The 13,018-nt window shown below is 36.1% G+C and overlaps 1 protein-coding gene across 1 annotated transcript; it reads left to right on the forward strand.

Moving 5' to 3' along the window:
• Positions 1-1,782: 1,782 nt before the first annotated feature.
• Positions 1,783-9,692, forward strand: LOC121739296. The gene is made up of 2 exons (XM_042131673.1): positions 1,783-1,834; positions 8,030-9,692. Exons 1-2 carry the CDS (start codon positions 1,811-1,813, stop codon positions 9,284-9,286), a joined length of 1,281 nt encoding a protein of 426 aa, XP_041987607.1. The 5' UTR covers positions 1,783-1,810; the 3' UTR covers positions 9,287-9,692.
• The last annotated feature ends 3,326 nt before the right edge of the window (positions 9,693-13,018 follow it).

The raw sequence follows: 13,018 nt of genomic DNA on the forward strand, positions 1-13,018 counted from the left end.
ACTGCCTTTAAGTTCAAATAATTCCTAACTTGTGTAAAGTAATATTTTAGTCCATAATTGTTGTCACGGTGTGTCGGGGGACCGCCAAGTGAACTACAGCCTACAACCGCCAAGTCGCTGATTACCTATCTCGATACAGATCGCTGTGAATTGATCCTTAAACTTGTTAAGTGAAATTAAACATCTACATTAGCGGTCTCCCGACACACCTTGACAACAATTATGGACTAAAATATTACTTTACACAAGTTAGGAATTATTTGAACTTAAAGGCAGTAAATATTATTTCATTACCTACTTTTTAAAGTTGTTTTGGCGGGGTTTTTTTTAAATTTCTTAATTTAATTTTGTTTCATACTTTTTAAACTTGTGTTGGTTATAGTGCAAAATAATTCCTATCAACAGAATCATATTCTCATGTCCTTTTCGATGAGACCGTTAAAATGAGCCCAAACATGAAACCTCCACTTTGCGTTCATACGAAGCTCGATTCCTATAGAATCGAGGTGATGCTGCAGCAGCAGCATGTAACTATTTACTGTTTATACTTTATCTACTTCTTACTGGTTGTCACAATTAAAATGAACCCAAACACGAAACCTCTGCTCTTAGTTGGCGAGGAGTTGGGTATCCTATTGATAACCAGATGATGCTGCAGCACCAGGTCAACTTTCCATTATTATGTGTATACGTATATTGTATATTCACAAATATCACGAACTAGAATGAAATATAAAACCCATCAAACGACTACAAGTTGCTAACGGCCTTTCATGAACCAGATAAACCCTGATTATCCAGGACTGAGCAGGCTGATGATGATGAATTATAGCTAAGAACACTCTCGATCATGTCAGCTTTCAAACAAAAAAAATAGATCAAAATCGGTCCACCCGTTTGGATGCTACGATGCCACGGACAGATACACACACAGACAAACAGACAGACAGACAGACACGTCCAACTTATAACATCCCTCTTTTTTGTCGGGGGTTAATAATACCCCTCTTTTTTGTCGGGGTTAATAACACCCCTCTTTTTTGTCGGGGGTTAATCAGAACATCTTTTTCCGTAGAAAACTAGCAAATAAATTACGTATTGAGTTATGAATGCAGTTATGTTGTTTAGATAATTTAGAACAAGACTGCATTCAAAATTTAACAACAAAAAAACCGGCCAAGTGCGAGTTGGACTCGCCCATGAAGGGAGACAGACAGGCAGACAGACAGACAGACAGACATGACGAATCTATAAAGGTTCCGTTTTTGCCATTTGGCTACGGAACCCTAAAAATGACGGGTTAGGACACTAATGCTTAACAGCGAAAAATTTTAAGTGAAAGATATGACGGAAGGTCTTGATGTATCTACAGGATATAGATATTCTTAATTGCTAAGTTAAAGAAAAAACAGGCTTTAGCTTTAGACTTGTTGCGAATTGGCACACTAAATATAAATTAGAATCTTTTTAGTAAATTCCTGAAAAAATGTATATATTTTGTCAGAGCTCGAACCTAAAGAAAAACGCTGTGTTTAAAGTAATATAATTTGTTCTGTTAATCTTGCAAAATAAAGAAGATAATTATACTGTTTTTGGGGGTTTTATTAATCTGCAAAAAGTCTAATTACTTAAAGAGAGTTCAGTTATTAATTTTAAGTGAAAGATATGACGGAAGGTGTATCTGCAGGACACTATGAGGAAGAGCGAAAGTCGACCCCCCCTGCGGCGCCGGGTATATAAGCACATAGGTTACAACATGCGGTAGAGTATAACAGTTTAGAGGCTCTACTGCGGCCGCCCCCGCCTCACCATGCGAGGGATTTGGAGCCAAGTGGTCAGTTATTTATTTTTAGTGTTGTGGGTTCGGTAAGGTATGGGATGAAGGGGGTGAAAATTTAAAAAAATCGGGAGTGCGTTTTAGTGTTAAATATCGACCAAGTGCGAGTCGGACTCGCGCACGAAGGATTAAGTACTGTTATAGAGAAAAATCACGTTTATTATACTTTTTTTTTTTTTTACTTTATAGATATCTTTATTTTGTTTTAGTAATTTGTTGTTATAGCGGCAACAGATGTTATAATACACAATCTGTGAATATTTCAGAAGTCTAGCTATAGCGGTTCTCGAGATACAGCCTGGAGACAGACAGACAGACATCGAATTCTCAGTAATAGGGTCCCGTTTTTACTCTTTGGGTATGGAACCCTAAAAATTAAGTATATATTTTTAATGGATATTGATTTTAGTTTTTTTTTTTTTTTTTTTTTTTTTTAAGTTTGATCCCTTTGAATTTAATAAGTATACAATCACTTTCGGTGTAACAAGTACTAACGGTTGGCTCATTGCTAACGACCACTATAACTAACAGCAGCTGATGTAGCGGAGTGGTAATTTAGTGATGTGCCATTAGTGGTTCTAAATGGTTCAAATCGAATTAGGGCAGTCAATTCCTATGACAAAATATTATAATATAATATTCCAAGTCGAGTTTACGTAAGCTTTGAATGTAACGGTTGGTGTTAAAGTTTATTAAAAACTACTAATTAATTAGTTAGTTTATTATTTAATTTAGAATTACTTAATAAGTTTGGGTTATTAGCTTTATATTGGTTGTTACTTGCTGTGGGATTTATAAGCATGCAGTTCTGAATTTATAAAAACAACATTTTCATTGTAAATTGTACATAAAACTTAACATTATTTATTTTATTTTGAATACGGTAATATAAAAATTATAGTACAGTAAACGGGCTGAAAAATATGCCAAATTATCAAAAATTTTAAAAGGATCATAATATACCATGTTCATCTTGCAGCTTTTAAGCTCTGGTGAAAGACTTGTAACAGTATATTTTATTTGTCTTATTTATCGATCGATTTAACAAAGTTTTAAGTAACGAAATATGTATCATAAAAAACAAGACAGATCGGTTGACATAATGATAAAATTTCGTACACATTTAATGCGTTTACATAAAGTGTTGCGAATTTAAATTCTAAAATGCAATGCAAATTAAGCGGGATCCCAGCTTTTACTGATTTGTTAGTTTGAATCACTTGAATAATGTTGTTTTATTCGTAACATATTTAAAATAATATTATAAGGGTATACAAGTGTTTTAACCGACTTTCGTTGCATACCGTTTTAAGTATCTACATAACATATTCTAATAAAATTTTGCACAATTCTCAATATGACCACGTGAAAAGATATAAGTTCGAATGAAGAGTTCGAAAACTTCTTTTTTACCACAAATAGCACAACTCTTATAAAAGCACACATAAAGTAAAAAGTGTAAAAATGACACTAATCGCCGTGAGTATAAACACTATAGGAAGCGTAAATCAAAAAAATATACAATCGCATTAAATACAACACAATTCGTTCCCATTACCTCGGAAACTTGACAGAGATCTTGATTAGATATAAAAGTTCTTTGCATTGTTGCTCCCGCTTTTTCCCACTGTTGTGAATAGACTATTGTGTGGCTATTCTGTTTTGCTAATGGTTTATTAATAATTCAATTGAAAACATTGATATTATGCTTCTGGTTCATAATTGCATGGTTTTCATCCTTACTAATTAGTGCAAAAAACAAATGTGTACCGAAGTGTTAAAGTACGTAACTCATGAAGTTATGACCCATGAGCCATTAAATGTTTAGATTCGAGATACATAACATGATTTAAGCTTTGATGAACTTTAACCCAGATCACCTATCACCTAAGCGAACTTTAGAGGCTAAGTCAGGGGTCGACAAACTTTTGGGTCGAAATTTAATACTCTTTTTAGTTTATGTCTATTTAAAGTCACTAATGTACATCCAAAGCCGCAAAGTTAGCCGACCAATTATTGTTAAGAAGAACAAAAATTATCATACCCGATAACAATTTAAGCTTACTTAATTTTAAATGACATATCAATAAAGCGCCGATTAAATAACAATCTCCGATGATATAAATTAAACGTGACGTAATTTATGGAGTAATTGAGTAACAAACATACTTTCACATTACTTATTAGGATTTAACAACGTACGTGCGCTCTCGATTATTAACTACTCCATCTTGAACATGGAGTTATGGTGACGTTTTTGAATAAATTAAGTAAATATTATATATTATAATTGAGGCTTCGCCGGTATTATAAATAACTTGCAGATGAACATAAATATTTTTATATTTTCATACGGATATATAAAAACTGACAGACCGATCCTTTGCAACAGACATGTGTAAAAATAGAATAAATGTAAAGTTTTAGAGGCAATGTGACACTTTTCCTTTATGAAAGTGTCACTTTGTCTTTTATATTAAAACCCGTCATTGACAAAACAATAATTAAAATACACGCAAACATAGAACGCCATGCATACAACCGTAAATTTTTGTGTCGCTATTGTGCCTAAGCCGCGTAACCCGTTTCGGTGCAATCTGACTTTAAAATGGTCAATTAATATTATTATGATGATTGTATAACCGTAATCTCATCTCTAGATCCGAATTCTAGCTTAGATTTTGACAACAAGAGTTAGATCTATTTCCAGGGTAAGATACAGTCTGAATAATTCTGATCTAGAAATGAAAATTATCAGCAAGACAAAGTCACAAGGGTATTCGTTTTCAATATCACGTCTTTATCTCTCTTCTACTCTCATACAGTAAAAAAGAGATACTTTACTAGAAATACACTAAGGAAGATCGCAGACGACAGACTTTTTGTGCGATCGAGTCTGCGGCGCCCATACAGTCGGCATGACCGCGCCGATCGCCATGTCGACTGTAATGGGCGCCGCAGACTCGATCGCACAAAAAGATTGTAACACACTGAACCGTAATCTTGTATCCAATAAATTATTAAATTTATTTGTGTATTAAGTAATGATATATTTTTTAATGCAAATATAATACATTTTAACAAAATATAAACGCTTGTGAAATAATAATATTATGTTAGTATGACAGACTGCGGCCTAATAATGCTAACAAACTTACTAAACTATTGTACCACATAACACCTTATGACTATTGTAATAGGACGCAAAACACAAATATGTGCTAACATTGTACTATCAGAGAAGTTGATTCACAGGCAGATGGCGGACCTACGTAATTTGGCCGCGTTTTGTTAAAACTAGGCGACAGATCACGAATTAAATTGAATTGACATATTCTGACCAAATTACGTAGGCCTGTAAACTGCTTATGAACAATTTCTTTGATGGAACATGTAAGGATCAGAGCATACCGATGACGAAACTAGACCATGCAGAAGATATAAAATTGAGATAACAAATAGCGTTATTTTATTATCAATTTTGTATTGCTTTTACGCATCAAGTTCCTTTTCGTTTCGGTCAATTGTCAGAAAATGTTACGTATTCCTAGTTCCATTTAAAATATTATGTATAAGAATACAAAAAGCCATTCATTAGCGTGATACCTACTTTAGCTTAATTGCTTCTTAAGCACCAAAAAAGTAACTAACCGACAGTTAACCAAAGTCTTGGCGTTTAGTTCCTGCACGTTACGTAACTTTAACGTTAGTACTAATTTTAACCCCACTTTATAAGCTGTCAATTGTGATAATGGACTTTCCCGCGGTTTCACTATGCTTATGTAAAGACTGAAAAATGACAACCTGACCCGACAAACTTAGCAATATTTTGCATAAACTTCCGATCCTTTTTACGAATATCTAATTTAAACGCATGTTTGTTATGTAATGCTACTTTTGGTTGCGGATTTTGTATTTTAGCACCGGTTTAAATTAGTTGCATAATGGTCTGGTCCATAATGGACAATGTTTAGAGCCGTATTCGTCTGCGGTTGATGATCGATTGTGTACGGCGTATGCTGTAGAGCAGTGTTTGACAACCTTTGTCTGCCACAGACTCCTAGGAAATCATGTACAGTTTTTAGGGACCCCCTTAATAAAATAAACAGCAAAAAAATCTGATTATGTGTAATCCAGAGACGACACCGCGGACCCCCGTACGTATACTCGCGGACCCCCAGGGGTCCGCGGACCACAGGTTGGGGAACAGTCCAAGTGTAGAGTGTAGACGATGTCTATCTCCATCTTCTTCCAACGTGAAGTTGTATATAGTTTGATCAATGCAAATGTCAAAAATTGATCGCTAACTCTTACGCTAAGGCCTAAGGTATACAATATACATGGGTCAATTCAGACCGCAACGCGACGCGTAGATGCATTTCTGAATTTGTGTGGATTTGACTAATTTCAATTCCGTCAGACGTCATGCAAATTTGTCAATTCAACTCATATTTAGAAATGCACGTCGCGATGCGGTCTGAATTGACCCTTAATCAACGCGAGTATAATTTTAATTTTCTTAAGACTTCCGAGCTATTATGTATTATTGTCTAACAGTTAAGTAATTAACCATTAGCACATAATCACCTCCTACAGTATTGCATACAAATATATCGGTGGGAAAATAATATGTCATCAGTCATTACTTATTATCTGACCAGCCATCTGCTTATTTACATAAATACCTAAATTGTTTAAATAAATTGTTTTGTATAAGGCGTAAGAAGTGATAAAAAAGTTGACCCAGAAGTTTTTTCTTTTGGGTCACATGTCGAAATAAATTATTCTGTATTCCATAAATGTTATTTTTGTAACGCTCTTACGTAATGGCGATTGCAAAAAACATATTAATATTATCACGACAATATTATATTATCTTATGTAATAACAATCTATACTTTTATTTCTTTACATTTTTTATAATTTATTGTGTTTGTAATAATTATTAATTATTCGATAGCAAAAACTATTGGAAAATAAATATTTATGAATATTTCAACTTGTGGGTTTCTCTAAAGTATGATAGATTTTTATACTTACTTAATGATTGAGTGTCAGAGGTATTATGTTACGAAAACGCGTAATTAATAATTATGACATGCACTTCTTTCTGACCCAAAATTTTAGAAGAAGAATTTACTTTGATCTTTAGACCTTTTCGTCTCTTATGAATTAACTACGACAGGTTAAATACTAGATGTCCATTTAGCGATTATTTTAATTAAATACGTAAATCCAGTTCCCTGTATACGCTAGCAGAGCAATCCATTTTTAATCATACGAGTACCTCCATCCGAAAATCGGTGACCGGGATTTTGTGACCAAAAAAGAAATAGGAGTGCTAAATTGGTACGTTCCTATGAGTGCTAGGAAAAAAGAAATTGGCTACCAGTCTAAAAAGATAGGTTCAATCATTAAGAGCTTTCAAGCTGTTTTCTATTGTGATTATAAAGATGATGTCTTGCAACATATCCTGTGTGATATAAGCCTTGAGGTCAAAAATCTAGCACATACTCGATTTTTGACCAAGTTATGACACAAATCAGATCAATAGAGGTATTGTGTCACAGACATAATATTCTATTCTAAGGACTGTGTGACACAAGCATAATAATAATTATTAAGAATTTGCTTAGAATTTAATTGATTAGAATTTACATAATTGATTAAGAATTTACTTAGATTGTTAGACCTTTTCGTCTCTTATGAATCAACTAAGACAGGTTAAAATATACTAGAATTACCGCGTAGGCTGAAAATGGATCATCATGATGGAAGACGATAAAATGTGGTACCGTGAGGTGCGAATTTGTTAATATTACGGTTGCAGTCTGCAGACTATGTTAATGAGATGATCAAACTGACTTTCTCTGTCCATGGTGCGGACAAGTACTTCCTACAACGGGAATGGTCATAGATATAATTCTACTTTCCTCGTCTTACTCATTTCGTTACATAAGCGATACGTATCAAAATAAATGACGCAACCTGTGCAATATCTGCCTTAAACGTAGGATGGGTCAATAACGACGTTTATTTTATGCATTCGAACGTTCATTCATTTTGTTGATGTTTTATTAATGAGCTGTGCGTTATTGTAATTGGAGTTTTGAGTAATTGTTGACGATTCGCTTTGCGTGCTTGCGTTTCCATGTTTATTTTTTGAGTTGACGAAATTTTGCCTTGTTTCAGATTACCCTCGGGGTAATACTTCATGTCGCTCTAGTCACCGGCAAGGCGTTGCTACCGCAGCATCAACAGGCACAGCAGGTGGAACAGACGGTCCAGTCCAACAGCATACAGAAACGAGTGGGCTACGACTATCCCGCGCCGCCGCTGGATTTAGTCAACCCGTTTCAGGATCACGACAACTTACAACCGCACGGCGATCACCATGAGGTGATCGACGATCATCACGATCATCATGACTTCGACCATCACGACGTCCACGACCACCACGACATACACGATCACCACGACTTACACGACGAGCATGTCGAGGAGCACCACGTGGACGATCACCACGATCACCATGACCACCACGACCCAGGATACTGGAAAAAGAAACTTATCTGGAAGCCCGGATGGAAGAAAATTTGGAAACCGGCTAAGAAACAAATATGGAAGCCTTCCTGGAAGAAAATCTGGAAACCCATCTGGGTTCCGACGAAAATTCCCGTTTGGAAAGAAATTAAGGTCCCAGATTGGAAGAAAATTTACAAACCCGTGTGGAAACCGATAAAAGTCCCGGCCTGGAAGGAAGTTAAGGTACCCGACTGGAAGAAAATCACTGTCCCGGTATGGAAAAATATCGTAGTGCCCGGTTGGAAAGATATACAGGTTCCGGCCTGGAAAAAGATATACGTACCTGAATGGGTCAAAGAAGGTGTCCCCGGTGAAAAATATCTAGGCAAAGACCACGAGGGTTGGGAGTACACGTCTCATGATTTATGGAGAAAGAAATTGATCTGGAAGCCTGTATGGAAGAAATATTGGAAACCGGCTAAGAAACAAATTTGGATTCCCGACAAGAAACTCGAATGGAAGGACGAGTGGAAGCAAATCTGGAGAACTGAGAAGAAGCAAATCTGGATTGACGACAAGAAACTGGTATGGAAGGAAGCTTGGAAGCAGATCTGGAAGCCATCTAAGAAACTCATCTGGGTACCGGACAAGAAACTCGAATGGAAAGAAGCGTGGAAACAGATTTGGGTACCGGACTGGAAGCAAATTTGGGTGCCGGGAGTCAAGAAGATCTGGAGACCGGTATGGATATCGGAGTGGTTCCCTTCGCCTGATCATCATGAGCACGTCCACGAGCACGAGTCTCACGGGTGGGACAGAAGTGACAACAATGTAGCAGCCAGTCAAAAGGCAGCAGTTACAGTCAAACCACCAGCAAAGGAACCACCTGCCCAGCAGCAAAAAACGTGGCAGTTTCCGAAATAGCTTGTAGACTAACGATGTAGTTGTTACCACTTATGCACGAGGTCTAGAAAAAGGAACTCTCTCGTCGCATTCTAATAGGTAAAACATTTTGGCAATATTTATATAATGTATGCAATGCGAAATCTAGATCTAGAATGCGACGCGATTGTTTCAACTATTATTGGACCATGCAATTTCTAAGCTTTAATTCCTCATTCGTCGCTGTGGTTGAGAACCCTCGATAAAAAAAATTGAGTGATTCCAGTGTTAAGTGTATCCGATAGCTTAAATTCGTTCTTCCGAATGCTATGAGCACCAAGGCAGCTTCTACCAAACCTTGATAATATTTATAGTAGAGTAAAGCAAGGTTGTTGGCGCATAAGTTACCGATATATTTAAAGTTACCAATAAAAACCAATTTGGTAGTCTTTAGGGTGGGTTGCACCAACTAACTTTAACTTTAACCATAACAAAATGTCAAATGAACTGTCAAACCCCTAGTAAAAGTCCATAATGGACGCCGTATTTGACGTTAACCTTAACCTTAACTATATCTACGCCAGTGGTGCAACCCACCCTAAGTTAAAGTCTGAACAGTATTCTCACGAAATTGGTCGTAATATTTTAAGTGAGTGTTTGTCTGTGGATGTGAAGTCATTTATCAAATCTGGTTCCCACTGAAAGTGTTTGTTGATATGTGTATATTTTAATTTTAAGTACATTATGAAATAGCATAGTAAAAGGAGGGGAAGTAAGTTATCTTCATACAAAGGCACCGCGCGCGGCTTGTATATGTGCGCCATAGTATCAATGCGTCGCCATCTACGGCACACAACAAAATCTCGGCCAGTTTAGCTTCGTGGGTAGCGCCGAGATTTTATTGTGTGCGGTACGTGGCGACGCATTGATACTATGGCGCACTCGTACAAGTCACGCGAGGTGCCTTTGTATGAAGTTAACTTACTTCCCCTCCTTTTACTATGGAAATAGTATAGCGAAACCAATGAAGTAAATATAAGATTTTGTTTAATTTGTTATGCATGTGTATAATTTTTCACCATTCCTTTTTTATTTTGATAGCAAGCTGGTTATTCCATGCCCTTAGAAGTATACCTAATTTAAATTAATTATACAAACAGTGAATCAGACTTTTGGATAAATTTAAGGGTAATGAAAGACTCTAGATGGCATAGTTATAGATGATGAATATTTTCACAGCTTCAATTAACTTGAGAAACCAAGTTACTTAACAATCGATAAACGACGACAAAGCTGAAACTTGGTGGAATTAATGTAACTTCGTTCGCTCTTTGTCACTAGACTAATCTAATTTGCCCGATTAAAATTTTCTTAAGTTACTTATCGTTCAACACCTATTATAGTTCTTTGAGAAGGAGAAGAGGGGATTTCAGGACAAGCTCGAGCGTGTCAGATTAAGCTTGTAAAGGCTTCCGACATTGTGTCTAGTGATCATGGTATAGAAATCAGATTTCTCACGTGGTGGGTTTAAAAATATTTTTATGTCATTAGTGTTCAAATCTACCCCGGTGCTACTAGCAACTTCGTTCGATCTAATCAGTTTCCTTTCAAAAAGCAAAAAGTCAGTATGTATTATAAACTGTAGTAGTAGCAGCAACGGAGTAGCAGGTGTCATGTATGACACCGCGTCCATAAAGTTAATATACCTAGCGGAATAGAGAAACAAAAGCCTGAGCAAGAGAGATGTCACTAACAGTAACAATGCGTGGTAAAAAGAGACGGGTGATACATGACAGCAGCACTCTTTTTTTGACGTCCAGTCAGCACGTACCGCACGTTGACAATTTAATCTCATAGAAATGATGTTCAATCATGCTTGGGTTAGTGTATACGTACACATATTTTTACACACAGATGAAACCAATTTCGGTTACGTTTGACAGCTAGAGATTGTAGCTCTATTCCGCTTGGTATATTAACTTTATGGTTGGGCCATAATTCGTTTATCGCGCATTTTTCCGGGATAAAAAGTATCCTTTGTCCTTTCCCGGGTCTCAAAGCATCTCCACACCAAACAGCTGAATATGTTCAGTGGTTTGGGCGTGAAGAGGTAACAGACAGACACACTTTAGCGTTTATAATATTAGTATGGATGGCATACCAAATTTCATCCTGCATCCATCCACGTCATGAGAGTAAAAGTTTGCGGTTTGGAAACGTACTGCAGTGAGCCGCTTACAAAGCTGCTTACATGGTGGATTACAAAGGAATATGGCTTAATAATTATTGTATTGCTTTGTCTATAGATATCATGGTTTACCGTTTTCTTTCGTTTACTTAATATTATACTTAAATGCGAAAGTGAGTCTGTGTGTCTGTCTATTTTTCTTGCTAAACTGATTTTGATACTTTAAGTCCCGGCATAGGAAATTTGGGAAATAGGCTTCTTATCGGAAAAATGTACGATTCCCGCGCGAAAATCGAAAATTGGCGCAACGGAGTTCTGGGCGTCATCTAATTCTATAGTTAGCAAATAATCTTCGATTTTAGCACTGTTCGGAATAAAAGAAAGAAGAACTAAAGTGTAGTATAGCAAAAAATATGAGAAATTGAATTTCTTTTCAATCTTTGCAGTCTTACCAAGTAATTTCATTTCAGTTTACTGTTAGGTTTGTTAGGGTTTCTTGTATGGCACTGGCACCTTCGAACAAATATTTCAGAAATATATTTGAACGAAGACTGGAACGCACGCAGTGCCTGACCGTGAGTCTAGTCGGTGCAGATTTGTTAGGATGCCATTAGATCATAGTATTGCTTGTTTCACCAGTGCCATACTTGTATTTTTATTAACCGACTTCCAAAAAGGAGGATTCAAGTAGTGTCCGACCGATGGTCTATTTCAGGCCGAAGCCGAAGCCGAAGCCGATTAATCGGCAATCGCCACAACCTTCGGCCGAAGCCGAAGCCGAAGCCGAAGGTTGATAATCTTAATCTCGACTCTCAGTAATTAATTTTGTTCAAAAGTGTCTACAAGCTACAATGAATAATAAAATTATTTCAAAACTTCAATATTGACGGTTTTTCTCTATATGGACTGTTTCATATAGAAGTTGATTTAGAGGTAGTAATAAAAGCTTGTGATTTATTTATTAATTATTTGTAGTCTGGGATGAATAAAATAGAATAGAATGACTCTAAGGAGGGTATTGAATGCATAATTTCTTTATTATTTCACAAATCTATATATTAATACGTGAGACAAAAACTTTGTAACCCTTTTTACGAAAAATGGGGAAACGTAGGTGCATGAAATTTCTCACAGCTATAGTTTATATGGTGAAGGAGTGCATCGAGCTAATATTATTTTAAAATTATGGTTTTATCATATTATATATTTTTAACAAATAAAACGTTACACACACTACGACACTACTACTAGGAAAAATGACAGATGTTTGAGTGACAAGCATATACATACGAATTATACTCTTTTATTTATGGTTGAAGCTGTTGACAACAAGTTGAAAAATTGAAAATGGATTATTGATTTTTTTTATTTAATTTTAGACACTACTAGCTATTTGACCGAGCTTTGCTCGGTATTCGATAAAACACAATTAAAATGACATTTTTCAATAAGGATTCCTAGCTAGATCGATTTAGCGCCCCCGAAACCCCCTATATACTAAATTTCATGAAAATCGTTGGAGCCGATTCCGAGATTCCAAATATATATTTATATACAAGAATTGCTCGTTTAAAGATATAAGATTA

The sequence above is a fragment of the Aricia agestis genome, chromosome Z, assembly GCF_905147365.1.
Source record: "Aricia agestis chromosome Z, ilAriAges1.1, whole genome shotgun sequence".
Lineage (NCBI taxonomy): Eukaryota > Metazoa > Arthropoda > Insecta > Lepidoptera > Lycaenidae > Aricia > Aricia agestis.